The sequence below is a fragment of the Oryctolagus cuniculus genome, chromosome 7 (genome assembly GCF_051225735.1).
Source record: "Oryctolagus cuniculus isolate XC-2025 breed Fujian yellow rabbit chromosome 7, ASM5122573v1, whole genome shotgun sequence".
NCBI lineage: Eukaryota > Metazoa > Chordata > Mammalia > Lagomorpha > Leporidae > Oryctolagus > Oryctolagus cuniculus.
The window spans coordinates 154,944,339-154,972,255 of record NC_142873.1 but is presented as its reverse complement, the minus strand read 5'-3'; the positions used below and the strand labels follow the sequence as shown (position 1 = coordinate 154,972,255).

The following is a 27,917-nucleotide window of genomic DNA, read 5'->3' as shown; positions in this document are numbered from 1 at the left end:
CCCTCTTGCTCACTGAAGGTCGGAGCCAGAAAAGCCACCCTGAAGATAGAGCAAGAAAGAGAGATGAAGAAAGAACCTTCTAGCAAAAGCAGCCTATTGTTTTCTAAGCCTGATGGAAGGAACTAGAGCAAGGTCACCCCAGCGGGCCACAGGTCTCCGTGAGTGGGTGTGACTCTCCCATGTCCTCCTCCGTGTCCCAGTGCTAAGCCGCATTAGTAGGACGTTAAAGATTGTTACCCTAGTGTTGTGCTTTCTAGATCGCTCTGTACAGTGTCGTATGTGGGGGTCTGTTGGGGGAGGGCTTCCTGGGAAATGTAGCTATGAATGAATGCACACTCAGGTGTAGGAAGAACAGACACGTGTAACTCAGGCCCAGTGGACGCGCTGTCGCGGTCCCATGCTGGGGTCACAGCCTACTCCAGCCTCCCACTCCAGGGGCCCCGAGACACCCCCCGTGCAGAAAATCCAAGACTTGTGCTGGAGCCACAGGGTAGGTTAGGAGCCTCAGGGCTGCCCGGGCAATGACACAGCACGTCCGCATCTGGGTTTATTATAATAAATTTAGATACCAATACGTTCATCACTTCTGTCATCATGACAGACATGTATGTGTCACTGTGAAGTTTTCTTATTAAATTTTATCCCAACCGTAGGAAGTAAATGGTAAAATGGTTCCCATTTTATAGATGGGGACACTGAGGCCCACAGGGTAAATCTGCTGAAAATCACACAGCTAGCCGATCCAGAGGTTTGGGTCTTGAACCCGAGTTTCTCATTCCATCTCATACTGTCCAATAGCTCCACCCCAGGCCACAAAGATCAAGTTCACGAGCTGCCCAGATGGCCACGCTCCCTTCTCGTGGTGTTTGGAGAGACCCTTGCTTTCCTGACTGCCTTTTCCGTGTCTCCCATCCTGCCTCCTCGCCCTCCGTCCACGCAGCTGCTCACTGCTTTCTTGGTCACCCGGGCAGCTAAGCAAAACAGGAGGATCAGCCAGAAGCCATCACCATGATTTGTTTTTTATTTTTGAAAAGCCACAATAATTTTTTTATATTTTAAAACAAAACATATTTTTTTAGAAATGGCTGATTCTTTTTAAATTTATTTATTTGAAAGGCAGAGTTTCAGAGGCAGAGGCAGAGAGAGGTCTTCCATCCGCTGGTTCACTCCCCAAATGACTGCAATGGCCAGAGCTGCGCCGATCCAAAGCCAGGAGCCAGGAGCTTCTTCCGGGTCTCCCACGTGGGTGCAGGGGCCCAAGGATCTGGGCCATCCTCCACTGCTTTCCCAGGCCACAGCAGAGAGCTGGATCAGAAGTGGAGCAGTCAGGATTAGAACTGACGGCCATATGGGATGCCGGCACTGCAGGCGGCTGCTTTATCCACTACACCATAGCGCTGGCCCATAAAACATATTCGTTACATACACAGATGAGAACTAGGGCAAGACAGGAGAGACTGTGTGGTAGTCCCCGGGAGGCACACCTTACCCAAGGTCAGGATCTAATGTCGGGGAGAAAGGTGAGCTTCACTGGGCCCTGAGAATGCTCTGGAAAACCCTAGAAACGTTCCACGAAGACCCTGAGGGGTCTTAGACTGGGCCACACCCCCAAAGTCCAAAACAACCAGTTTCTTTCTGCAGCACCGGGACAGATCCCTCGGATAAACAGCAGTTCAAGCAGCTGACTTGCATTTGGAAGCCACATTGTGTGTGCAATATGGTGCTTGCTTGTTGAACGTGCATGTTTGGAAATGCGGAAGTTAAATAAAATGCCTGTGTGTCTCCAGCATATTTCAAGTCTTTCACAGGCCGCAATGTGTTCTGAACAAGGTAATCTTCTGGGTGTCTCCTCAGCCACACCCTCCCTTTCCCCGAAAATGCACCCCCCACCCCCATCAGCCTTGCCCTACATAACACTGCTGCCTTGGCTGCCGCTGATTGGCTGGATGGAGAGACCCAACCCAAGCCAGACCAATCAAATTTCCCTCTGAATTCAAGCCAGGCCAACTGGCATCTCCGTCTTTGGTATTTCAAAGTGGGACACTGACCACCATTCAGGTTATTATTAGTGATGCTGGAGTTGAGAGTCCCAGAGCCGTTCCGGGTTCCGGAGCTGGAGCTGCCACGTTCCTCTCGTGTCCCGAGAAACCACGCCATCCGCGGAGAAGACGTGGGGCCAGCATGGAGGCGCCGCAGGTTAAGCCACTGCCATTTCCAGCCCCTGCTGCTCCACTTCACGTGCAACTTCCTGCCAATGCGCAGGATGGAGCTCCTGGCTCCTGGCTCCTGGCTTCAGCCTGGCACAGCCCTGGCTGTTGCAGCCATCTGGGGCATGAATGAGCCGACGGAAGATCTTTCTGTCTCTCACTCTACCCTTAGAACAAATACATAAAAAAGTGTTTTTTTAAAGGGGGGAAATGAAGAAGACTGGAGTAGATGCGCAGCAAGTAGAGACGAGGAACCATGGAGCCCAGGGCGACAGTGCGGCCGATCCTGCAGCTCCTACGGAGCCGAGACCACGAAGCTCATCACTGCTGACTCATCACATTCCTCTGCTATATGGGCTGAGGGCTAAACGCCTTGATTTTCCTGTCTCCCTTGCAGCCAGGGAGGCCATATTATACAGAGCTGGCCAGTGACATACAGGGCACTTCATAGAATTTGTGGATAAGAGGAATTAAAAGAGAACTTTATTTTGGCACAAGAAAAAATGTGAAGTCCATGCATAGTTTTTGCATAATGTGCATTTTCCATAAATTTTTTGTAAGTCCTTCATATAAGCGAAAGCCCCTGGGGAGGACCCTCCTTCTGGGATTCAAGGCTTTGTCAGGAGGAGGCTCTTGCCCGCTGTTCCTTTGCTGTGTCTCCTTTTTCATCCCTGGGACTTGGAGTTGGAGCTGGAGCAGCCATCTTGGGAGTCCCATGCAACAAGCAAGACACAAGGGCCACCTGCCGATGACAAGGGAGTAGGAGGACAAGAAGGCCCGGGTGGGTGCCTGGTGCCCCAGTGAGATCTGAACCCTGGCTGGCCTGCTGCCTCTGCACATTCTGTAAGGCGAGTAAGTGTCTACCTGTCCAAGTCACTGCTGTCAGGAGTCTACGTTTGTATGGAGTAAATCACTCAAAACTTAGCGACTTCAAACGACTGCTATTATTTCTCATGACCCCAGGGGTCAAGCTCAGCACCTTTTGTCATTGTTGTTGAGACACTGAAAGAGAGACAGAGATAGCCCCCAGATACTGGTTCATTCTGCAGATGCCCACAATGGCTGAGACTGGGCCAAGGCCAGAGCCAGGACCCAGGAATGCAATCCAGGTCTCCCGTGAAAGAGGCAGGAATCCAACCATTTGGGCCATCCGTGCTGCCTCTCTCGGTCTGCATTATCAGGAGTAGGGCTGGGGCTGGAACCCAGGCACTGAAATGGGATGCAGGTGTTCCAACCTCTGGCATAACCACCAGGCCAAACCAGGCTTGGCACATTCACTGGTCTGTGACAGCTTTGACTGTGGCGGGATGGGTTAGGATGGCCTCATCCACATGCCAGATCTGGGTTAGAATAGGTTGGGTTGGGCCGGCACCACGGCTCACTAGGCTAATCCTCCGCCTGTGGCACCAGCACCCCAGGTTCTAGTCCCAGTCGGGGCACCAGATTCTGTCCCGGTTGCTCCTCTTCCAGGCCAGCTCTCTGCTGTGGCCCAGGAAGGCAGTGGAGGATGGCCCAAGTGCTTGGGCCCTGAACCCCATGGGAGACCAGGAGAAGCACCTGGCTCCTGGCTTCTGAGCAGCACGGTGCGCCAGCCACAGCGCGCTGCTGGAGCAGCCATTGGGGGGTGAACCAACATAAAAAGGAAGACCTTTCTCTCTCTCTCTCTCTCTCTCTCTCTCTCACTGTCCACTCTGCCTGTCAAAAATAAAAAATAGGTTGGGTTAAGGCACGGTTCTCAACCTGGGGGTGATTTGGCACCCCAGAAGACACTTGGCAGTCAGTATCTGGGAATAGCTTTGGGTGCTGCTGTCTGTAGTGGGTAGAGGCCAAGGACACCGCCAGCCATCCTACAATGAATGCACAGAGCAACTCCCACAACAAGGAACTCTCTGGTCTGACATCAGCAGCAGCAAGGTTGCAAAACCTGGACGAGAAAGGTCTTCAGCTGCGTGGTTTGCTCTTTCTCAATTCGCTCATCACCTGCCGAGCCAGACCAGGCTTGTCCACGTGGGGGAGGTCACAGGCTCCCAAGGGCACAAGTACTTTTCACTTCCCTGTTTGCCTTGTGTTTATTAAAATCCCATCAGGCAAAGCCAGAATCAGTGTGGGCGGAGCCCCGGATTTTTGGGCTCTACCCTTGCTGGGTTTCCTGATGCGAAGGTGAGTGTACTCCCAGCTGACATAGACGGAGATACTTGATTCCTGGTGATTCCTGGTCCCAGTTCCTTTCCTTGGGAAGCCAGCTCTTGGGTTCCACTAGAACCCTTTGTATCACTCCAGATTCCTTGGTTGCAAACAACAGAAGCCTCCTGTAGCTAACACAGGCAGAAAGGGGATTCTGTGGAAGGTTAGGGAACCACAGGCCACGCAAACTTGAGTCTGGCTCGGACAGACAGAGCCAGTTTTTTATTCCCTTAGACACCCCCTTTTTGCTTCAGCTGCCTTGAGTATCTGTCATTTGCAAGCAAACCGGCCTTTGCTAACCCCTGTGCTGTATCACGCGGCAGGGCGGGCGGGTGCGGGGGAAGGGGAGTAGTGGTCTGGGACTGTACCCAGGTACAGCAAGATCTCCCAATCTGCTGATCCTCCACGAAGCTGAGACAAACCACTCCCTCCCACCCTTGCCCACGGGAGCCTGCCTGGATTCTCCGATTCGTGACTTTACAGAGAAGGTGCCCTTCTCTGGCAAGTTGGCAGCTTCGGCAGCCGCCTGCTGTTACAGAAACCAGCGTCAGAAACGCCTTTGGGGGGCAGGGGGAGGTATCGCTTCCGGATCCGCGTTCCGCGAGGCGCTCCTGGGGAGCGCAGTGTCTTCGAGTGCTTTAGGGGCAGGAAAGCAACGCACTCAGCACGAGAGGAAAACCCACCACCCACTCGTGCTGCCATGTCCCTCTTTTCTGGGCCGAGGGCTTCTGCCCCAGTGAGAGCAGGCGGCTTCGGCAGATCAGCTTGGCCTCGCTTCCATCAAGATGTGCCGCTTGCATCCGTCTGCTCGGTGTCCCGAGTTATTTCGGGCCAATGCATGACCTTATGTGCCTGCTTTTGTTTTTAAACATTTTTCGTTGCCCATCTGTTCCTCCGGGAGCCCACTGCAATGCCTGTGTCCCGTGGTGGGAAGCACGAGCCGGTTCCTGGTTTCGGGCTTTCTCTCCTCTTCAGCGAGCTGCGTTCTTTCCTGGAGACCCTAAAATACTGGGGGCAGAAATGTTATCCTCTTGCTAACTGAGCTTTCCAGAGTAACCGGAGGTGCCCTTTGGAGAACTACGTATGATTTCCAATCAGTCTGCATTCATTCAGGCAAAAAAAAAAAAAAAATACCAGGGGTGCCTACTACATGCAGGGTACTGACACTGCTGTGCTAGGCCTCGTGGCTTTGCCTCTGCGCCCCTGCGCATGCTCTGATCTACTGCTTTAACTGGAAAGGAGTTGGAATCATTAATATCCTGGTACGTCGCCCAGGAGCACTGCCTTTGACATTCGCGTCGCTTTTTAGCTTTCTGTGGCATCACTGCTGGGTGTGCTTGGAAGACAGCTGCCTACAGTCGTGACCCCCTTCTGGGCGTTGCTTTGTGCCTTTCAATAGCTGGCATTTAATGACCAATAATAGCAACTACTTTTTATAGTGCCCTTCCCGCCGCCAGGCGCTGCGAGCCGTGGCCCAGACTCGATCCTGCTCATTCCCCACCACGTGCACCCCTCCTGTTCCTCCTGCAAGGCGACGAGTCGAGGTGTCGAGGTGGGTAGCTTGCCCAGGGTCACAGAGCAGACATGGAACCCGGGCTCCAGAGCCTTAGCCGCTCTGGGATACAACTTTCCTCGGGGAAGCCCGACAGCCAACTGGGTTTCTCCAAGTCCATGCAGAGCGGGTTGGCGACCTTTTCTGTATAGGGCCATTGAGCTCCAATGACCAAAGGCTCCCTGTTGCTGCTACCCAGCTCTGACATTGCAGTGTGATGGGTACCTGAATGAGCATGGCTGTGTTCCAATAAAGCTTTATTTATAAAACAGGCAGTGGGCCAGATTCACCAACTCCCATGTTAAACTGTCGTCCAGACCTGAAGATTAGTATCCGCATGGCCACTGCCTGCCTCGGGAACCAGATGCTGCTCCGTATCACTCACAGCATCTGAGATTTGACCACGTGCCTCTCGCCGCACTGAACACGTCATTTTCTCAGTCCCCTCCAGTACTCCCAAGGTAGGTAGCCCGGGGCCGGGCTGTGGCACAGTGGATAAAAGCTGCCGCCTGCAGTGCTGGCATCCCATATGGTCACTGGTTAGAGCCCCGGCTGCTCCACTTCTGATCCAGTTCTCTGCTATGGCCTGGGAAAGCAGTGGAAGATGGCCCAAGTCCTTGGGCCCCTGCACCCACATGGGAAGCCTGGAAGAAGCTCTTGGCTCCTGGTTTCGGATCGGTGCAGTTCTGGCTGTTGCGGCCAATTGGGGAGCGAACCATCAGATGGAAGACCCTTCTCTCTCCTTCTCTCTCTCTCTCTCTCTCTCTCCCTCCTCTCTCTGTGTAACTCTTTCAAGTAAATAAATAAATCTTTTTAAAAAAAAATGCCGCCTTCATGACACAGCCCTTTCTCTAAGCCTCCCCTCTCTGACTTACCTGCCCCCTGCTGGGGGTCACCTGCTTGCTTTAATTATACCCAAGGTCAGGGGCTGGCCCAGGCATCACACTGCTTTTCAGTGGACTGCACCTGTCTCTGCAGCAGTGCCTTAGGTGTTAGTTTCGCAAGGTCCCCTTCAGCGTCCCCCTGTGTCCTATGCCGCGTTTACCTGCACCTCCCATCTACCCCTTCCGCCGTATCTGCTGAGCAGAGAGCTGCTCCAGGGACCCGATGTCCAAGGTCCAGCGGTCACCCGGCCCCAGTCCTTATCTGATGCCGCTGTCCTCAGAGAAGACAGGGGACAGACACTTGAGAAGACTGTTTTTAAGAGCTGCTGACTTGTGTGGAGTCACGCGGGTGCACAGAGGTGTCCCCAGAGCGGCTCCTCTTTCTTAGCAGTGACCTTGGGGACCCAGAAAGGGGCCACCTGATGCGCTGGAGGACACTCTGCTCCCAGCCCTCAGGCAGAGCAAGCCATCGTGCAGTCAGTCAGCAAACATTTCTCCAGCACTCACCTCGGGCCAGGAGCCCCAGTGCTGGCCACTAAGGATCCGAAGTTGAGCCAAAGAGGTGCCTGCCCCCCCCCCGGCGGGGGAGCCATGCTTTGGGGGTGGGGGGATGGTTACCTTGTTAACACTTCATTATGAAGAGGAAGCGCTGGGTCCCAACTGGGAGGGGGAGTTAGCCTCTCTGTCACCCAGTGTGGGGTCCAACAAAGCTCACGGGAGGACCAGTACCCCAGCAACCCAGGGCCAGCACTCTGCATGCTCGCGTCTGATGGGCAGCACTCCATTCTCACGGAGTCGTTATTATAAGTATGAAAGTCACAGTCGGCTGCCTGGAGCAGCTGGGACGGGGCCCTGGGCAGGGGAGGGGGGCACTGCAGAGCAACCTGGCTGGGTTGTAAGGTGCCCCTACACACGCTCACTCTTGGGGAGCTTTAGGGCTGAGACAGGCCTGACGGGTGCCCCGGCTGGAAATCACTGCTCTGTTTGTGACTTCAGAAGCAGAAAACACAGCCAGCCAGGCACGTGCACCCAGCCTGCAAGACCATCTTGGTCGTCAAGTGGATTCACAGCATCCGAGATAACCACAGGCAGAGAGCCCTGCACTAAATTGGTTTCTAATGACCTGCAGATGGGCCCACCTGCAGCTGTGTCCCCATCAACCTCCCCCTCTTCCTCCTGCCCGACTCAGGGTGCACTAGGCACGTGCCCGTCTGACACCAGCTCCTGCCCCCATGGTGCCCCTGGAATGACCTCCAGATTTGGCGAAAGATGAGATAGGCCTGACACTACGCAGGCTCTGACCAGTCCCCTGCTCGCTTGCTCTCTCTCTCTCTCTCCCCTGCCCTCCTATTGCGCCAAGTGAATATTTGTGCTGGCCTGAACTTCGACCTTTATGCGTCTTCCTCCATCCATCAGGATTTCCTGATGGCTGTGGAGTGTTTGTAATGATCCATTAGGAAGCTGGGATTTGTAAAGTGCCAAGCGAGCCCTGCATTTTATGGGCCAACTTCTTCTCTGACAGCAACCCTAATCCCTTGTTGTTTGCCCAGCATCCGGGGCTGGAGGGACCACCCGGTTCTGCCAGACTCCGGGATGACCCCAGGGTCCACGCTGTCTCCCCATCACCCAAGAGCCCCTTCCAACCCCTCCCCTGCCCTGCTTCTACACCCCCACCCCACCCCCTTTTGGAAGTGCTGTTTTCCTCACTGTGACTTCTCCCCCCTCCCCCCCGAGACCAGAGTTATCCAAGGAGATGTGGGAGGAAGAGAAGAAACACCAGTCAGGGATGACTTCAGCCCGCCGAGCTCCCTCGCGCCGGAGCGCCGTCAGGCTTGGCTCTCCACGCCCTTGCCTCTGCAGAGCTCCTGTGCCAAGAGTGCGGTTTTTCCTGGAGATCATTCTTTCCACATGACCAGATGCCGAGATGTGTCACCAGCCCGGGCTGTTTCTTTCTGCCAGAATCCAGGCTTTAGGCACAGAAGCCAGAGCCATTCAAACATGGCTTCCCGGGCAGGTGTTTGGTGCGGCTAAGACACCACTTGGGACACCCGCATCTTTCACACTGGAGTCCTTGCTTGAGCCCCCAACAACTCTGCTTCCCATCCAGCGGCCTAACCCTGTGCACCCTGGGAGGCAGCTGGCGGTGGCCTACGAAACCCAGAAGGAGTTTCTGATGCTGGCCTGGCCCAGCCCTGGCCATTGCAGGCATTTGGGGAGTGACCCAGCAAAGACTCCTCCCTCTCTCCTCTCTCCTCTCTCCTCTCTCCTCTCTCCTCTCTCCTCTCTCCTCTCTCCTCTCTCCTCTCCTTCTCCTCTCTCCCCTCTCTCCCTCCCCTCTCCCCTCTCCCCTCTCCCCTCTCCCCTCTCTCCCCTTTTCTGATAAAATAAAACTAAAAAAAAAAAAATAAAGCTTGGAAGTGTTTTTTAAAGACTTTCCCAAAGAAAGAGGCAACTACTATTTCCGGTACATTTCACCTCCATAAAGGGCTCCCCACGCCTCCCTTGATTCCCTGAAAAGTGCTTTTCCTGAAGCCCAGTGACCTCGGAAGGGGAAATGTTCAAACAAAAGGCAGTCCCCAGCACCCCAGCACCCCAGCACGCAGCCCTGGCTTCGGGGCAGATCCACAGTCGCCTCCAAAGGCAGGGCCCTGGCCCAAGGCCTCTGAAACCGGCAGAGCAGCGGGCAGCTTGAGCACTTGCCTTGCGGTCAGAGAGCTTCAGCACTCTGAAGATCCTGAAACCCTGCAGGAAAATCAACCCAAGAGATGCAAAAGGCCACACCCCCGCCTGCCGGGCAGCATTTTCAGAAGAACCCCCAGGCTCCTGCATTCAACGCCCCGTTTGCTTGCAAACTGCAGATTCCTCCATGAGTGAGTGGAATGTCGGTGGCGGCACTTGCCCTTCCTGGCAGGGTCGTGTCCACACAAACCACTTGGATGATTGACACACAGCTGGTTCACAGAACCCAAGCCAAAGCCCCAGGTTTAGCCCACACGTGCATGTGGTCTTTCAGACAGTAAAACTCTCACATTCTCTCCTCACCATGAAGTTTGCTCCCACATCAAGCAGGTGCAAAGCCATGAGACATCACATACGGGGGTGAGCGGAGTGTTGAAGGCAATAACGGCATTGTGAGGAAGGCTCTTGCAGGACCAAGCTGCCCCAAATTCTCCAAAACTTCACCCTGGGCATTAGAAAAGCAAGATCATTGAGTCTGGGCATCTTTATGGGACGCAGAAACCATCTCGCAAACAAATGAACAAAGGCTTCCCATTTTCTGACGGGCTTTCTTCCTCAATCTCAATCTTTTTAAAATGCCTTTTAAATGGATTCGGCAATGCTCCTGCACGCAGAGAACTGGTCAGCAGCAGTGGGGCGTCTGTCCTGTGCGAATCCCTCTCTCAGCCCACCAAAGGCTCCTGACCCCGCGTCCCCCGTCCCCCGTTTCTCTGCACCTTGGCTGGAGGCGGCTGTTGCCCAGGGGGTCCTGCAGCATCGCCCTCACATTTTAGAGATCACGCGCACAGTGTGGCCACTCCTCCTAGACCAGTGATGCTCTACCCTCAGTGGCCAGGTTCCTGGGTCTCCCCCGGGAGACCCCTGTGTCTGCCTGGGCTGGCACCCGGAGCCTGTTATGGTTCTGACCTGGAGCTGCACAGCTGGACAACTTGGAGGTGACAGATGAGACCACAGACACAAGTCCCCTGAGAACTCCCCAGCCCCAGCCCAGGGGCCTTTGGGGGAGGGTGCCTCTCCCGGGGGGCACCAACATGGCAACATCCGGGGTGGGCAGGGCAGTTAGCCTGGCAATCAGTACGTGCGCATCCCACATCAGATTGGCCTCAGTACCTGCCTCCGGTTCCAACTCCAGCTTCTGGCTCACGCAGACCCTGGGAGGCAGCGATGGCGCTAGTGGTGGGCGATTGGATTGCTGCCATACACCTGGCTTGAGTCCCCTGGACCAGGCTTCAGCAAGGGATCTCTCTCTCTCTCTCTCTCTCTCTCTCCCTCTCTCTCTCTCTCTGATGAATAAAGAAAAATTTAATTAAAGAAAAAATGTAACGCCAAGAGCGGTCTGGCAGCTTGTCACAGGCGACAGCTATTCTGCCAAGTCATTCCTGGGGTGCGGCCTGGGGGCAGAGGATCAGCCCGTCCGGCTTCCCGCCACAGCTGTCTCTTCCGACCCGTCAGCCCCAGCCCCAGCCCCAGCCCCAGGCCCGGGGCAGCTGTCGGTCCCTTCCCCGTCCCCCTATCCGGGGATCCCGCGGGCTCCTCGGGCCCGCCTTCTTCATACCCTGCCACCTCTCGAACAACCAGGGTTTGTAACGTGGCGCCGTCTCCACGGCAACCGACAGGATGTCACAGCCGGGATTATGACTTCAGGCGCGGGGATTCCGAGAAGGGGCTGGGGGCGGCGCCCCCACCCCCACCTCGTCTCGGGAGCCCGCGACCCACGCCCCCACTGCGGGGAGCGCCCGCCACGGCCGCGCTGAGCCCCAGGCTGGGCATGGCGCTGCCGCGCGCGGCCCCCAGCCCTACGGGGACCGGCGCCCGCGGGCTCCGCACGCCCGCACCCCGAGCCCGCTGCGGCCGAGCAGCCTCGAGCGGCGGGGGCCGCGGCGGGGGCGGGCCCCGCAGACCCTAAGCCCCGCCCCTGGGGCGGAGCCTGGCGCCGGGGAGTGTCAGGAAGAGGAAGAGCGCGGCGCGCCGAGCAGGGCCGGGCCGAGGCGAGCGCCGCGCGGCCACCATGGCCACGGACGAGCTGGCCACCAAGCTGAGCCGGCGGCTGCAGATGGAGGACGAGGGCGGCGAGGCCGCGGAGCCGCCGGGGCTGAATGGCGCGGCGGCGGCGGCAGGGGCGCCCGACGAGGCGGCCGAGGCGCTGGGCAGCGCGGACGACGAGCTGAGCGCCAAGCTGCTGCGGCGCGCGGACCTCAACCAGGGCATCGGCGAGCCGCAGTCGCCCAGCCGCCGCGTCTTCAACCCCTACACCGAGTTCAAGGAGTTCTCCAGGAAGCAGATCAAGGACATGGAGAAGATGTTCAAGCAGTGAGTGCGCGCCCGCGCCGGCCCCCGCCCACCCCGCGCCGCCCGCTCGGGCTCCCCGGGACCCCGACCCGCCGAGGCCCCTTCCAGACCGTCCCGAGGCTTGAAGACCCGCCACCCCACCACGCGGTTGGGCTGGAGACCCCCCCCCGGGACCCTGGCGTGCGACCCCTCCTCTTGGCCATGCCCGCACCCCGTAGAAGCGCTCTCCGAGTGGGGGGGGGGTCTCCCGGAGGTCCTTAGGGATCATGGCGAGCCCCCACCGCCACCACACACACGGATCCCGGGACACCAGGTCCCGGGCCCAGGACCTCCGTACACCAAGAGGGAGGACCCGGGGCCTCCCTGCTCCCCCATCCCGCGCTCCCCACCCCCACACACCCTGGTCAGATCCTCCCAGCCCCGATGCCTCTGCGCCGTGGGTCACACACATTCCTCTCTCCTCTGTCGATTTCAGCTGCCCCTCAGTGTGGGTTCTGGGTTGGGAGCCCCCTTCCCCTCCAGCTCTTCAGTACCCACTGGCAAACCTCGGGCAGAGACTTCAGCCCCTTCCCCACCACACCCACCCTCCCTGCTAGCCAGAGGCCCTCAAGTGGTCTCCCCAGAGAGAGGGACCCCCGAGTCCCTGTGCCCCTGGGCACGGCCCCGCAGGGTGAGTGCCCGTGGCCCTGCCTCCTCGTGGCTTCTTCACCCTCTGCACTCAGCAGCTGTGCAGTCCCAGCCCCCCTGCTTCCTGTCAGAAGACCCCAGAGCCCTGCACCGGCTGTAGTGAGAAGGGGACCCCTTCCTCTCTGACTTGCCCAGTCCCCCCCTCACCCGCCCTCTATTCCGGGTAATTCCACGTGCTGTGCCCTCACCAGGTTAACCCAGCACCACCACCCCCAGAAAAGCCGGTATCTGTGGTTGACTTGAGGGAGGGGCTCCGACCACCCCCTAAGCCCGCCGTAGGGTGCGCAGCTGGCGAAGGTGCCCAGGCTTCTTCCTGCTGCCCATCCCCCTGCCCCGGCCCCCCGGGGTACTGGTGTGGAGTGGGTTCTGGAAGGGACAGAGCCACGCAGGGGCCCGCCCACCACAGGCAGCCCGAGGCCGAGGGAAGGGAGCACAGAGCTGGCTCCACCTGGGCTGGGCTGGGCTGGGCGGGAGGCTGCGGGCAGGCCGGGGTGTGGGTGTTAGCACCCAGACATCAAGCGGGGGAGTCCAGGATGGGGGCATTTTGCAAGCCCACAGCTTGGGAACAGCTCTCGCACTCTTCTCGTTTGCTGCATCCACATCGTCTGTGTCTGGTCCCCTGGGAGAGGAAGAGGGTTTGGGTTCCCAGAAGTCGGGAGCCCCACGCTTTCCCAAGGGTCAGTGTAGGAGGAAGCCAAGTTCTTGGCCACACCCCTCTCTGTGTGCAAGTCCTGGGGCCCTGAGGAGCTGCCTCTGGCTCCAGGGCCTTGCTGGGAGCACACGAAGCTTTCTTCCCAAAGGCGGAGCGGGATCCTCACCGTTCCAGGAAGAGCAGAGTGAAGACGCGCTGAGCTGTAGGCTAGCTACGGCCTCCCTGGCTGACTTCCTTGTAGAGCCCGCCCTTGGTGGAGGTGAAGCACAGGGCGCACACACACACACACACACACACACAAGAGTCTCCCTGGTCCCCAGGCCGATCAGAGCCAGGAGCTCAGCAAGCCTCCCCAGCCATCCCTGACACATAACTCTCTTTACTGCCCTCGTGCGGAGAAGTCTGGGCACAGAGGAGTTGAGCAGCTTGGCTAGACCACACAGCCAGAAAGTGACGGAGTCAAGATTCGAACCCATGTCTGTGACTCCAGAACCCGTGTTCTTCCTGCCTGGGTTTCCCGTCACAGACAGCTGCTTCCACTTCACCAAGCCACTCAGCACTGCTGCCATGCTCAGGGCCCCTTTTTTTTCATGTCTGCTTCCACAGACTCCCTGCCAGGAGCTATATGGGGAATGCCCCGACCCCCAGACGGAGCAGGACTTGCGCGCCGGGGGGGGGGGGGGCGGGGGGCTGCAGCTCGCCTGGGAGAGACAGTGGCGGGAGACATGGTCTTGAAGCTGCATTCACACAGCAGACGCCACACTGGCCAGTTTGGTGCTGGCTCCACACGGGCGTGGAGCCCCTGCAGGCCGCCTCTTGGCACCAGCACTGTTTGCTGGGCGTTAGGAGAGTGAGGGGCAGGAAGGGGCCAGGAAGCTGGACCTCTAGGGAAGGCAGGGCCGCCCGCCGTGGGCCCTGGCCAGGGTGGAAGGCTGCGGATTCTGTATTTAAACAAGGCTGTACTGTGGCAGCCAAGCCAGGCCCCGCCGAGTCCCGGCTGTGAACAGTCAACAGACAGACCCTCACGGAGGACAAAACCCCTGTTCTGTTTCTACTGCCCCAGCCGGGCGGTTGCCTCCTGGGTCCCAGCAGGCCCCAGGGATCACAGCCAGGCCATGAGAGCCAGGGCTCTGCTGAGGACAGGGCAAGGGAGGGGACTGTCCTCCGGGGAAGCCGCTCGCCAGAGCAAGCAGCAGCAGAGAGAGGCCAGACAGGGAACTGAGAACAGGCCCTGCCTTGCTGGCCAGGAGCTGGGAAGCTGGGCCGGCCTCCCTCCCTCCGCGGCTGCTCGCCCTCTCTGGGTTTCAGTCCTACCTTCTGTAGCAAGAGCGCGTGGTGCCCAGCGGTTCCCAGGAGTCTTCCGGCTTTGACATTTCTGGGGTCCTGAGCCCTTGTGGATGTCAGAACCGCCCTCCGGGGACTTCTGGTTCGCGTCTGCAGTGGTGACTCCTGCTGGGGATGGAGCTTGAGGGAGACGAGAGGACGGCGGGAAGAGAGCTCTGCCCACGTGGATCTCACGCCCACAGCCCGCGGGAGACTGCAGCTGCCTCCATCCCGCTCCCCAGTTTGTAGGATAGGAACTGAGGGTCCCAGGGATGTTCTCGCTGGCTGAAGCAGAGCGAGCTTGTCTGGGTAACAGGTAGCGGTTGTACGCCTTTTAGGGTGAGGCTCAGGACAATGACACACACGGAGTGCCGGCCTCAAGCTGGGCACGAGGGGCACTCATCATGGAGCCTGGCGTCTACTCACCCCCATGCGGCCTCACCCTTAATCCCCATCTCTCCTCTCCTCCCCTCCCCTCTCCTCTCCTCTCCTCTCCTCTCCTCTCCTCTCCTCTCCTCTCCTCTCCTCTCCTCCTCTCTCTTTCTCTCTCTCTCTCTCTCTCTCTCTCTCTCTCTCTCTCTCTCTCCTTTCATCCAGGGCTGTCTCTGGACCCCTCCAGGCAAGGGACACAGTAGGGTAGGCCCAAGAGCCTCAGGTATGCCCAGCTCTGGGCTGGCAGCAGCCTGGGTGGGGCTCGGGAGGGTCTGTAAGCCGACACCTGCTACATTGTAGCACTGAAGCCACGTGGACTCTGAGGACAGTGCCCTAGTTCCATCTCGCCCAGCCCTGCCAGCCCAGTCCCCAGACGCTGCATCCCCTGCCCCTGTGTCAGAGGGCAGGCGTCCCTCCCCGTCTGGTGGTCTCTGCCCCCGCAAGCTCCTGAGGCCCCCTGTCTTCCCCACCTTCCACCTGCGCCCCCTCCCGGGTATCTCTTCACGTCTGGCCTCTCCGGCAGCCACTGAGAGTAGGGCCTCCGGGGTTTGCAGCTCTGGGTTTGAATCCCAGCTGAGGGCCTGGAGGGAGTCGTTTAACTTCCCTCACCTTGGGACAGGGCTAAAACAGCTCCCAGCTCACAGGACCGCTGTAAAGTCTAACCCCATGCTTGGGCAAGACCCGGTGCGTCCTGCCTTACCAGCAGCATCACGTCCAGCTCGTAACACCCCCTCTCCAGGCCTCTCTCAGTGGACCCTTGTGGTGGTCACTGAGCTGGCGCCCAGGTGGCACCACAGTAGCCCCTGCCACCTCCACTTAGCCCCGACGCGGCTGCCCGGCTGCCAGCAACCCCTGTGCTCGGGGCCGCAGTGGTGGGGACCCAACGTACGACTCCTTTTTCCGGAAGAACAAAAACCCAAGTGGAGAAGTGAGTGCATTGTCACTCAGTGACGCGGAAGGCAGGTGGCAGAGGCGAGGGAGGCACAGACAGCAGCCCTGGAGTGACAGATCGGGGGCTCTCTGCCCGGGGTCCTGAGCTCCTCTGAGCCTCAGTTCCCCTTGGGGCTGAGGGTTTGGTGTGAAGAAGTCCAGAGCCTGTGTAGAGGGCCCGTCCCAGTGTCTGCTCCACACGTGACCCTTTTCCAGTGGATATTGTGTTAAGTTTCTACTGTGTGCAAATTCCAGGGAATTCCATGAAGAATCAGGTCCCTGCCCCCAAGAGGTCCCAGAGGAAACAGTCGTGTGTGGGCTGGGGTCTTTAGGGGGGAGGGGCTCCGTCTGCCACACTGCACCTTGCTAAGTGGAGTGGCCGGGTCCAGCCCCCACCCCACTTCCCCGCGAAGGACCTCTGTGGGTTGTGGAAGGAATCAAATACCATCCTCACCCAGCACAGTGAGGTGGGTCCTGGCCTGATTCCCACTTGGCAGAGCAGGAAACTGAGTCACTCATGCAAGGCTGTGATAAGTGGTGGCAGCAGGTTTAGAGCCAGGTGAGGCCAAGGGAAGACTATTTATGGCTGGGGGTGCAGGGGGCTCCCCCCGTGGGAGGTAGAGCGCGTGGATGCTTTGGGGAGGGAGAGGTACCCCGCTGGGGGAGGGTTTCTTGACCTCAGTCCCTGCTCCCTGGGCTCCCCACTTCCCCTCTGCATCTGACTCATCTTGCTGGGGACTTCTGCTTCCCCTGCGGTTGACACCTCCCTGCCTGCCTTCTCCAAGCCTGGGCCAGCTTCAGATGGCAGGGTCCAGGCTCAGGGACACCAGGCCCTGCTGCCGCGGGGGAGGGCAGAGGCGGCCCAGCCTGGGGAGGTGGCGTCACGTGCAGCCTCAGCAGGGATGTCCCCACACCTCCTTCCCTCTGCACCTCCTTCCCTCTGGCTGCCCAGCACCTTCTCCTTGGCTGACTTCCGCTTCAGCACGGAAAGCAGGCTCGGTGCCAGACAGGTGTGGCTGGGAGGGAGCCAGCCCCTGGGGTCCTGGGCCTGCAGGAGGCGCCGCCTGGCACTTGCCCTCTGGTTGCCTGGAGGGAACCGCTGTTGGCCGCTGCATTCCAGGCACTCGGCCCCCTGTTTACTCCTCCTGCGGGTTTGTCATCGCCTGTTTTGTAGATGGGGAGACTGGGTCCCAGAGGTGGGGTGTGATGAGGTCCGTGTGTACCCTTACAGTGGTGCCTGGGCCAGGAGCCTGCTAGAAGGGCAGATGCTCAGGCTGCAGCCCAAGCCTACCAGATCAGAGTCTGCCTTTTAGTAAGGTTGACCAGATGTGCGTGCTGACGCCTAAGAAGGGCTGGGCCTCAGCTGTCTCCCAGCCCTTGCCTGCAGGTGACCTGGTTGCTTAGTCCGTCTGAGCAATGCGGAGATAGCAAGATGAATGGAATCAAGACTGAGCTACATACGAACCACTGGGTTCTATTAAGAGTTCGATAAATGTTCTTTATAACCGCTATCATAACAGTAATTAAATGCAGGCAGGGAAGGAGGCAGCAGTGGGGGGAACTCGCGGGGTCTCCAGCTCCAGATGCTGCAAGTCGTGGGAGGTGCCCCTGGGTTGTTGTTGAACTTGAGGTTAGGATGTCCCCGAGTCGTGGTGAGCCCCTAGAGGCTCCCACTTGACCCTTGGACTCTAAACAGCTGTGGGGAGCTGTAAGCACCACAGGCTGGTGATTCTCTCTCTCTCTCCCCCTCTCCCTCTCTCCCTGTCTCTCTGCCCTGGGCAGATACAGGCCAGCCAGCAAGTGTCCGCTCTGCCGATAGTAGTAGAGGAAGTGGCGAGTGCCGGGCTTCCCCACATGAGTCAGGCAGGTGGGCGGGGCTGGTGAGCAGGAAGTGCTGAGCTGTCACTCCCCAGTACCCCACCCCCAGCCCCCACCTGCACCTCCCTCCTGGGGAGGCAGGCAGGGCCAAGCTGGCCAGAGCAGTTCAGAGGCCAGAATTCTGTAGTTATCTGGAACTTTCCTGCCCCGAGACACGTGCCTTCCCAGAACACAGAGTCAAGGCCTAGGAGCCACTGGGGGCTCCCTGAGACAGGATGGGAGAGAACCGGCCCCGTCTGAAAGCTGAGACCAACGGCTGGGGGGCCTGGGGGGCCCTGAGCCCATTAACAGCCGCCTCTCCAGCAGTCTGTCCTCCTGGGGACTCACATCCATAAAATCGGAGGTCCTCTGGGCTCCTAAACCAACCCCCGTCCGCCTGTGCTGTGGCCCTGGTAACTACTCCATGCTGCCATCCGATTGTATGGCCTGGCCTGGGGGCGGGGCTATATACAGGGTCTTAACTGTGATGACCTAAAGCCAGATGAGCTGCTTGGGGAAGCAGCGGGCTTCCTGCCCCTGTGATGTGGTCAAGACGCCAAAGAGGCAAAAGGCACCGAGAATTCAGCGCGCGCTAGGGGCTGAGTGAGCGGCCCCTGTGTCCCTTCCAACCCTGAGGTTCTCTGACACAGGGTCTCTAGGCGCCACGACACAGCCTGGTTGGGTCCCAGCTACACCCTTGTCACCTGTGACCTGGGCCTCAGTTAGATAGGGGGTTCATGCCTGCTTCTCAGAGCTCTCATGCAGAGCACTTGGCATGGTGCCTGCACGTAGTAGGTGCTCAGCTAGGGTGGCCGGTAGTGGTAAGAGTGCTGTGAGATGCTGCACGCCTGGGCGCGGGGCCAGGCCTGGATCCTCTACCCTGTGTGGCACAGCCAGCCAGTGCCCACCTGCAGGCCTCCTGGTTATCAGACTGCAGGGTGGGGAAGCAGCCAGCAGGGTGGGACCACGCTCGGCCCAAAGGGATAGGGTCTGCCTGGGTGGTAGCCGGCTGCTCCGCTGCTCGGGGGGATGGGAAGGGGTTTTTGTCACCAGCATCCAGGGCAGCAGCTGCTGAGCCCTCCCCGGCGAGAACAATTCAGGGGGAGGCGGGTAGGAATGTGGGCACCGCGCCAGGTCCAGCAGCCTCCCTCCAGTGCTGGGGAAAAGTGCTGAGCTCCCAGCCCCGGAGCTTTGCTGCCAGTCCTGCCGGTGGAAGCGGCCTCCCCTGGCAGACCCCAAGCCGGACTCTCAGCGCTGTGAGCCCGAGACGGTGGGACCAGGGAGAAGAGGCCAGCAGGCAGGAGAGAAACGTGCAGCTATCAGAGTCCTGCGTCCACCAGCTGTGTGAATCTGGGCTGTTCACTGCCTACTCTGCGCCTAAATCTACCCCATAATATCAAGCAGATGGAATAGGCTATGCAGATGGCTTTGGGGGGCTTCCTTCTCTCCTTGGAGTCGCCGCGCCCCCCTGTAACCTCCGCTCCAGTTCAGGAGAAGCCTGCAGGCTAAGAGACCCCCCTACCAGGGACTGGCCTGTTTCCAACCAATTCAGGACATCATTCTCACCAGGCTGCTCACCATCCACCTGCTGGCGGCCCAACGGCCCCTGTGTCACTTCCCTTCCAGGACCAGGGAAAGCACAGGGACCAGAAAGCAGTGTAGGCCATCCAGTGGCCCCCTATCATTCTGTCCCCCAAGTCTTTGAATCAAAACTTAGAGGGAGATGCAGGAGAGACCCTGGGTCATCTTGTCCAGCCCCCTGCCTCCACACCCAACCAACACAAACCTTGCTGCTCTCAGCCTTGTACCATCAGAACTGGAGCTTCTGGGAGAAGCAGGGTGTGTGTGTGTGTGTGTGTGTGTCTGTCTGTCTGTCTGTTTGTCTCTCTGTTTTAAGAGGCAGAGATGGACAGAGCTCCCATTTGCTGGTTCACCCTCTCAGTGCCTGCATTGGCCAGGGCTGAGCCAAGCCAAAGCCAGGAGCCAGGAGCTCAATGGTCTTCCACGTGGGGGGCAGGAAGTCAAGTACTTGAACCATCACCCGCTGCCTCCCAAAGTGCACATTGCCGGAAGCTGGAATCGAACCCAGGCACCATGATACAGGCATCCTAACCGGCTTCTTGGCTGCAGGTGGGGTTTTAGGCTGTGAGTGTGACGTCTTTGGTGAGGAACAGCTGCCATTAATTATTGTTAGTATTATGAAACTAACAGGTGTTAAACACCTATTGAATGCAAGGCATTTTACATCTGTAATCTTTTACTCTTTAATAATCTTAATCATAGTGGTTGTTACATAGTTTGCATATATTACATACATGCTGTGGCCTAAGAGCCTCCTGGCATCGCCGCCTAGGAGCTGAGCTGGGTTCTTTGATCTCCATGACACAGAAGGGAAATTGAGGTCCATGGGGTTAGGTGACTTGATCAGCGTCCCCTGGCCAGCAGGTGGAGGGCTGGCATTTGGACCAGGTCAGTCTCAGCAGAGTTGGTGAGGGCACAGACCTCCCAGGCCATCTTCGGTTGGGGCATGCCTGGCTCCTGGCTGGTCTCCAGCTCCAGGCCACGTCAGAGCCTGGGGCACACAGCAGATGTCCACTCCCTGGGGGTCTCCTGGAACCAGCCTGCCTTCCCCTAAGGGCCCCGCCTCTCTCAGCCTTGTCACCTGCCCTTGGTGATTGATCCGTTGGCACTGCGGCCAGCCCCTGCATTGTCCCCTTGGGGGCCTGGAGCCTGCCTGGGCCAGAGCCCAGCCCCTGTCATTGATTGGCCCCTGATTGATACAGGCCGAGGTTCAAACTGTGGTTTGAGCTGAGCCCAGCCAGGCCTGGCTGCTGCCAGAGGCAGAGGGATCCAGAGCTCAAGGTTCTGTCCAAGTTTGGACACTTTATCTGCGCGTCCTCTGAAACTGAGAACCGAGCTGTGGCTGCCTTCCCGAGACACCTGTGCACTTGAGCGGTAAATAAGGCTGGGCTCGGGGAGCGTGGCGGGGAGAGCAGGCGTGGGAATCCTGCGGCAGGGTCCGCATCCTTGCCCGCTGGCTGTGGGGCTGACCCTCGCCACTCAGCCCTGGCAGGGTGGCTGAGTTCGGGAGTTATCAAGAGGAAGTGTCTGGCACGTAGTGGGGGCTCAGGAAAGGAAGTTAAATCTTACTAGAGTGGTGGTGGCTGCCGTGTATGGAGCCAGCTGCGTGTGCAAGGCACTGGGCTCAGTGCTCGCCTGCAGGCGCTCGGCAGCCCCTGTGAGACAAGCACCATGGACCGCTGGGGCCAGATCACTGTTGGGGGCTGTCCTGTGGCCGGAGCAGCATCCCTGGCTTCCGCCCACCAGATGCCAGGAGCACCTCCCAGTTGGGACACACAAAAGCGTCTCCAGACGTTGACACTTGTCCCTGGGGGACACTGGCACCCCACTTGAGAGCCACTGCCTGGTGCAGATGGGGGAAGCACAGGTGGTCTGGCCCCAGACCCCCGCCCTGCATAGGGCACATTCAGAAAGGACAGGCGGCAGCAGCAGGACCTCCCGCTGTGGGGGCGGGTCCAGAGCCCTGCCTCCCTGCCCCCAGCCCCTCTGCATCCTCCCTCACCCACCCACAGGGACCCCGGCTCCCCCACCCCCACCCCCACCCCAGCCTCTCGCTCCACGCTGGGACGAAGGCCGAGGGACCCTGTGTTCCCTCCAGGGTTCCTGTGCCGTTTCGCTTGCAGCACTGACTCACTTGTGCGTGAGCTATTTATACCCCGGGCACAAATGCTCCCCTCGGCGCTCCAGGAAGTCGCGTCTGTACTCAGGCGCCCTAGGACACATGCAGGCGGGCTGGGCACGGAGCAGCGCAGGGGTTATGAGCCCCACAGACCTGGGATGGATGCCCGCCCCTGCCTTACTGCTCTGTGACCTTGGGCAGGTCCCTTAACCTCTCTGAGCCTCCCTTGCAAAATCAGGTTACTATGATGAGTTCCTGGCACAAGAACAGATTCCCGTCAGTGTTTGCTATTAGAAATCCCAAGTCATGCAAAGCCCTAAAGACATGTGGGGAGGAGAGATGTGGTCCTGTAGGGTCTCCAGGATGTAGGACCCTGGAACTCAGCCCCTGTGTGCCGCACTGCTGTAGGCACAACAGAGCCTGCTCACCGACCCTGAGACTACTAACCCCAGTCCCCGCCCACCCGTCCCCGACTCCAGGTCCCAGGGGACAGGGGTGGGGCCGTGTTTGTTAGTCTGATAAGAGGGCCTGGCTGGCCATGCAAACCACACCCCCTCCACCAGACTGCTCCAGAGATGGGCGGTCAGGCCCTGCGCCCGGCCCGGCCCGGCCCGTTCCGGTCTCAGCGGCTGCTGGTGGAAGAAGAATGGACTGACGCTGACGCCGGCAGGGCAGAGTCCTTGTCACCGATCCCCGTGCCAGGCTCGGGCGCCGCCCGGGCTATCTGCACAGTCCCCGCAGGCAGCCGGCACAGCTTGTTCCCTGAACACGCCCCCAGCTCCTCCGCGATGCCCTCCAGTGACCGCTGGCCCTGCCTCTGCCTCCCCCACCACACTGAGCATGACAAAGGCGACACCCAGTCTGACACCCTTCATTCATTCACCTCGGGGGGGCTTCAGATCATGAGGACTTTCATGGACTATTAAGAATGGTGTTTAGGGGCCAGCGTTGTGTGCCCTGGGTTAAGCCACAGCCTGCGTGCATGCCGGTGCAAGTCCTGGCGGCCTCTCTTCCAGTCTGGCTCCCTGATAACGGTGCCTAGGAAAGCAGCTGAATGGCCCAAGTGTTTGGGTCCTGCCACCCAAATGGAGTTCCAGGCTGCTGGCTTTGGCCTGACCTGGCCTGGCTCAAGCCATTGCTGCCATCTGGAGAGTGAACCAACAGATGGAAGATTCTCTCTCCCTCTCTCCCCGTCCTGTAACTGCCTTTCAAATCAATCAATCTTTTTTTTTTTAATGTTACTTGTTTTTTACATTTAGTTGAAAGGCATAGAAAGGTCATCTGTCTGCTGATTCACTCCCCCAAATACTTGCAACAGCTGAGCTGGGCCAGGCCAAAGCCAGATCCTGGAACACCATCCGGGTCTCCCACGTGACTGGCAGGGAGCCTCACTGCTGTCTCCCAGGGTGCGCGTTAGCAGGAAGCTGGAATCGGGAGAGGAGCTGGGGCTCAAACCCAGATCCCCCAGTGTGGAAAGCGGCCGTCCCAAGGGTGTCCCAAGCCGTCTCGCAGGCTGGGGCATGAGGCAGACTCCTCCTGGTGCCCGCAGGCTTATCCAAAACCTAGCACCGTTCTGCACACAGAGCGAGCAGGTGCCCGGCTTCCTATCGGGAGTCCGTCGGGGCTGGGTGCCGTGGCTCGTGGGAGGAGGCGCCTCTGAGCCCCTGGGCCCTGCGCACTCAGGCTAGCCTCACGCCACTCTCCCTGCACCCGCAGGTACGACGCCGGGCGGGACGGCTTCATCGACCTCATGGAGCTGAAGCTGATGATGGAGAAGCTGGGGGCCCCCCAGACCCACCTGGGCCTGAAGAACATGATCAAGGAGGTGGACGAGGACTTCGATAGCAAGCTCAGCTTCCGGGAGGTGAGGCCTGGCTGTGGCCCCGCCCCCCAGGGACACCTGCCACCCTACCCCACCCCCCAGGTTGTTGGGCCACTAGCTGGCTGAGGCTGCTGGGAGGCCTAGAGCAGGCCCTGGGGGCGGGATCCGGAGGAGGGTGGGGCCCTCCATTTCTTCCTGCAGGGAGCATGCGCTGAGCGGTTTCTGCAGATGGGACCTGGGCGGGCTCCCGGCATGCAGAGGAAGGCCCCGTGTCCCGAAGGTCCTGGGGTCTAGAGAGGGGACACCCAAGAGCGAGATGACACCACCCTGGGCTTCCAGGGGTGGGGGAGGGGTGGGAGAGAGGAGCCGGGCACAGGCTCGGCAGCTTCTCACCCAGGCGCACCCTGTCCCCGGAGCTGTGGACAAGCCTGTTGCAGGCGGAGGCAGTGGGGGCTCCAAGGCGGCTGGCGGCAGCACTGGGCCCCGGGCAGCAGGAGGTTGAAGCGGGGATGAGGCTCTGGCTGGGAGAGGCAGCACGAAGGGGACAGGGAAGAGAGGTGGCCGGGCAGGAGGCCGTGGGCAGCACGGGGGAACAGTTTGAAGTCAGAGCACAGGGTCGTTCCAGCACCTTCGACTGCTGAGACTCTGGGCAGGTCAGTTCCTGGGCCTTCCTCATCCACTCATCCTACTTTTAGAACTCTGCAGGGCAGAGCAGGGGGAGGGGAAGGGAAGAGGTCGGCCGAGGCCCTGTGGTCAGAGACGGGAGTTGAGCATGGCTGGGGCAGGGCCACGGTGCCCGGATCCGGGGAGGACAGGAGAGGTTGCCCCACCCCGTGCTGTACAGGTGGGCCAGCAGCCCCCCAGAGCAGGAGGGGCACAGGTGCACGGAGGGGCGAGGACACGGCTGCAGGCCGCCCACCGCACTCTGGGGGAAGCCTGAGACACAGCCTGGGTGTGGCCGGACTCGGGCCCTGTCCTGCCCCGCTGACCCCCCTGCCTCTCCCGCCGCAGTTCCTCCTGATCTTCCGCAAGGCGGCAGCTGGGGAGCTGCAGGAGGACAGCGGACTCCACGTGCTGGCCCGCCTCTCCGAGATCGACGTCTCCACGGAGGGCGTCAAGGGCGCCAAGAGCTTCTTCGAGGCCAAGGTGAGGCGCCAGGCATGGTGCAGGCCTGGGCAGACAGAGCCCCGGATCAGCTGCAGGGCTCACAGCGCCCCCTTCCTGTCCCTGCTGGGGCCGCGGGGCAGGACAGGGCCCACCCCCCACCCCCACAGCACTCCTGGCCTCGGGCCCCTCCCATTCCAGGCCGAACACCTTTCCACGCTCTCTTCTCACCTGCCAGGGAGGTGGCGAGGGGTGTGCACTCTCCGAGAGGGGACGGGGACCACCTAAGCTGCCCCAGAGGCCTGGGCCTTCCGAGGGGAGGGCCTGGGAGACAGCATCGGCCCCCAGGGCCTCTCAAGGACATCAGCCCTGCCAGCCCCCTCCTGGAGAAGCATGGGGAGCCCCAGGGAGCCCCTGCACGTATACACACATACTTAGATGGGGGGGGACAGGGACGATCTGTGGCTCCTGGGTCTGCCCCACCCACGGCACAGGGCACCCACCTCTCTCCCCGCGAAGCTCCCTCTGGGCTTCCAAGTGTCGATGGAGCATTTCAGGGTCCACCAGCAGAACTGGGGTGCGGCTGGGTCCCCGCGCAGGGTAATGACAGCCACGGCAGGATCCTGGCCGCGTCGGCCCCCGAGTGCCCGTTGCCTCTCTCATCCCCTGATGGATCCGTCGGCCCAGGGCGCGGGAGCACCGGGTTCTAGATGGAGAAGCCAAGGCTCAGAGGGATGACATGAGCGCCTGAGACCTGGAGCTGTGGGTGCTGCTGGGTGGGACCCCAGAGAGAGGCACGCAGGGTGGGGCACAGCGCCTCCGGCCTCACCCCCGCGGCCGTGTCCGCCCCAGGTCCAGGCCATCAACGTGTCCAGCCGCTTTGAGGAGGAGATCAAGGCCGAGCAGGAGGAGAAGAAGAAGCAGGCGGAGGAGCTGAAGCAGCGCAAAGCCGCCTTCAAGGAGCTGCAGTCCGCCTTCAAGTAGCTGGGCGCGGCCGCCGCCAGGGGGCGCGCCAGGCGGGCCGCGGAGCCCACGATGGAAAACCCACCCACGGCTGTGGGCTGTGAGCGGAGCAAGCCGAGGGGCTTCGCCGAGCTGGCCCGCCCGCTGGCTCCCTGCCCCCGGCCGCCGTCCGCGAGGCGGCGACACCAGCACTGGCCCCCTGCCTGGCCCAGCCTCCCTGGCCGCCCCTGCGCCTCGCACCCCTGGCTGCCCTGCTGCCTGCGGTAGCTCCCCCAGGCCCAGCTCCTGGCTCGAGGGCCCTCCCTGCGCTCCACACACATCCCCTCCCCGCCCAGGGGACCCCGCCCTTAACCAGCAGACAGAGTGCCCCTGGGCCCCCTACTTCCTCGGCGATGGTGGCAGTCATGGGACCCAGGGTGCAGGGAGGCAGGGGGCGCCCCCACACCTCCAGTCCCCCCTCCAGCTCTGCCTGTATTCTGCTGGCTTGGAGAAGCGTCTGGGTGGGCAAGGGACTCAGGTCCTGCACCCACAGACAAGGAGATAGGGCCTGGCCAGGCAGAGTGAGGGGCCGCTGTGCCAATCTACCTCACGGGCCCACACTCTGCCGGGTGCACCGTGGGAGCCTAGCCAGGAAGACAACTGGGGGCAGAACCCACCGCTCCCTACCACCCCTCAGGACAACCTGGGGGCTCCAGGGAGCTGGAGAGAACAGGGTGGGGCAGAGGAGAGCAAGCCAGTGCTTCATCGAAGTCCTCCCGGAAGCTTCTAGAAGCTTCTAGAAGCGCTGCTTGTGTTTGCATGCCCCAGCCGGAGCAGGCCTTGCTCTGCCCTCTCACACCTTCCTTCCCCAAGTAATGTTCACCACCTCCTCCCTCGGTGACAGGACGGCACCTGCCTGTCGTGCCCAGCCCCCCGTGCCCATCACCAGCGGGTCAGTGGCCATGGTCCCCCCCATGTGCTTGCTAACGTGTGTGTGAGTGTGTGCGCGTCCGTTGCTGTGTCGTGAACTTGAGCGTTGCCCAGTCTGTACAAGTGAACGGCCCCCGGGCCACCCTTATGCAACTTCCTGTGTGTGTCATGACGTCACTGCTTTTTAAACTCAGTAATTCTTTATTTTAGTAACCACCCCCCCTCCCCGAGAGTCTACACAGCGCCCATGCACTTCAGAGGTCTTATTTTTTTGGCCTTAGAACCTGCAGAAATGAGGAGGCCCCGAGCCCGGCGCCGCGGCCTCGGCCCTGGACTGCATTTGCCTTAGCGGATGTGTCTATACAGATGAATATAAATCCTTCTTTTTCTTTGGGCTTTTGGCTTTTTATTTTTTCCACCCTTCTCACAAAAAAAAAAAAAATGCTACATCTTCATTCGGTGGTACAATTATTTTTTTTAACTAAAATAAGATAAAATTCTATATTTTTATGTGTGTGTGGTTCTTGATGGCTAGTGGGGGAGGGGCGGGACTGGGCCAGGGGTGCTGGGGTCGGGGGGTCACCTGGGCACTGGGGCGGTTGCATCCGAGGCCCGGGGACTCTTCCCCACGGGAGGTAGATGTTTCCTGCCCACCTGCTACCACCAAGCACCAGGCTAAGCATCTGACATGTTAGCTTGTTTAATTCTTGCAGCCCAGGAGGCCGTGCGGATAGGAGCATGGAGGTTCAGACGTCTCCCAGAGGCCAGTGGGGCAGCAGGAGGTGGGCCCAGGCAGCTGAGCTCCCAGCCCAGTGCTCTGACCACTGGACCACCCTGCCTCGGGGGTTCAGGGGAGAGGGGCTGGTTCACATGCAGTGGCCAGCAGTGAGATTAAGCCATGGGGATTCTGGGTTGATGCCACTCAGCGCTCCCCAAGCACCCACCCCTGCCACACTGACGCAGAGGTGTTGAGTGAGTTAGGATACTGGGGGCAGGGGTGGCGGGGAGAGCAGGGGTGGACACCTGCAGCCCTGGGTTACTCTGGACAGATCAGGGGCCTGCTGAGTCTCCCCGTACGTTCAGTGCGAGGTTGGCGACCTCTCAGGGTGTTTGCAGCCCTGTGGTTCCAGGTAGAGAAAACACACACACACACACACACACTACCCCACCCCTGCACAAACACTCCCAGGCATAACCTGGGTTGTGGGGAGAGGGAGAGGGAGAAGCAGTTTGAGATTAGCCTGGGCACCACTGCCTCCCGGTGGCCATGGGTGGTACTGCAGCATCCAGGACCCCACACAGGCCCCTGTGGGGAAGGCCAAGGGCAGCCCCAAGCCAATGCCCACGCTGCCACCGCCACCACCGTCAGTGCAGGAGTTTAAGCTGAGCAAACATCCGAACGCCTAACACGCTGGAGGGAAGGGACCGCGGGACGACAGAGGGCTTAAGTCCAAGCGGCTGAGCCTGGGCCCTGGGGCCTGGGACGGACGGGGCCGGGAGCCTGAAGAAAGAGAGCAAGAGCTGGTGGTCCCGTGCCAGCTCCTCCCACGGGCCTCGGACTGCACAAGTCCCCCACTCCGGGCCCTGGTAGAGGCAGCACATGGAGGAATAACGAGGCCCAAAGTGATCAGGAATCCAGAGAGATGCTGCCTCAGACCCCTCCCTCCCAGACTGCCCCCCCAT

At 59.9% G+C, this 27,917-nt stretch overlaps 2 protein-coding genes and 2 long non-coding RNA genes across 12 annotated transcripts in view; 2 read left to right on the top strand and 2 right to left on the bottom strand.

The window, feature by feature from the left end:
* Nucleotides 1-2,711, top strand: part of FHAD1 (forkhead associated phosphopeptide binding domain 1) — a 122,130-nt gene extending 119,419 nt beyond the window's left edge. For all 7 annotated transcript variants that reach the window (XR_007915796.3, XM_070079259.2, XM_051836584.3 and 4 more), the window contains one exon: nt 19-2,711. Coding sequence is in view for 6 of the 7 variants with exons in the window: in XM_070079259.2 (XP_069935360.2) it covers nt 19-126 (108 nt within the window). In the remaining variant the exon portion in view is untranslated. The remainder of the gene's footprint in view (nt 1-18) is intronic.
* LOC149125829 (uncharacterized) lies at nt 1,071-15,010 on the bottom strand. The gene is made up of 2 exons (XR_016211285.1): nt 14,509-15,010; nt 1,071-1,305 (listed from the first exon to the last, which is right to left on the bottom strand). It is a non-coding gene; the product is annotated as an uncharacterized LOC149125829 (long non-coding RNA).
* LOC103345458 (uncharacterized) lies at nt 9,291-11,362 on the bottom strand. 2 transcript variants are annotated; one of them, XR_016211284.1, is made up of 3 exons: nt 10,677-11,024; nt 9,870-10,011; nt 9,291-9,569 (listed from the first exon to the last, which is right to left on the bottom strand). It is a non-coding gene; the product is annotated as an uncharacterized LOC103345458 (long non-coding RNA). The 2 variants fall into 2 exon arrangements; XR_515347.5 differs by having other exon boundaries at nt 9,291-10,011; nt 10,677-11,362.
* EFHD2 (EF-hand domain family member D2) lies at nt 11,501-26,736 on the top strand. Of its 2 annotated transcripts, none has more exons than XM_008249770.5 (4): nt 11,501-11,876; nt 23,153-23,300; nt 24,270-24,404; nt 25,215-26,736. In XM_008249770.5, the coding sequence occupies exons 1-4, from the start codon at nt 11,575-11,577 to the stop codon at nt 25,344-25,346; spliced, it is 717 nt and encodes a 238-aa protein (XP_008247992.3). In that variant the 5' UTR covers nt 11,501-11,574; the 3' UTR covers nt 25,347-26,736. The 2 variants fall into 2 exon arrangements, with proteins under 2 accessions (XP_008247992.3, XP_051692549.1); XM_051836589.3 differs by lacking the exon at nt 11,501-11,876 and adding an exon at nt 20,528-20,691.
* Nucleotides 26,737-27,917: the final 1,181 nt, after the last annotated feature.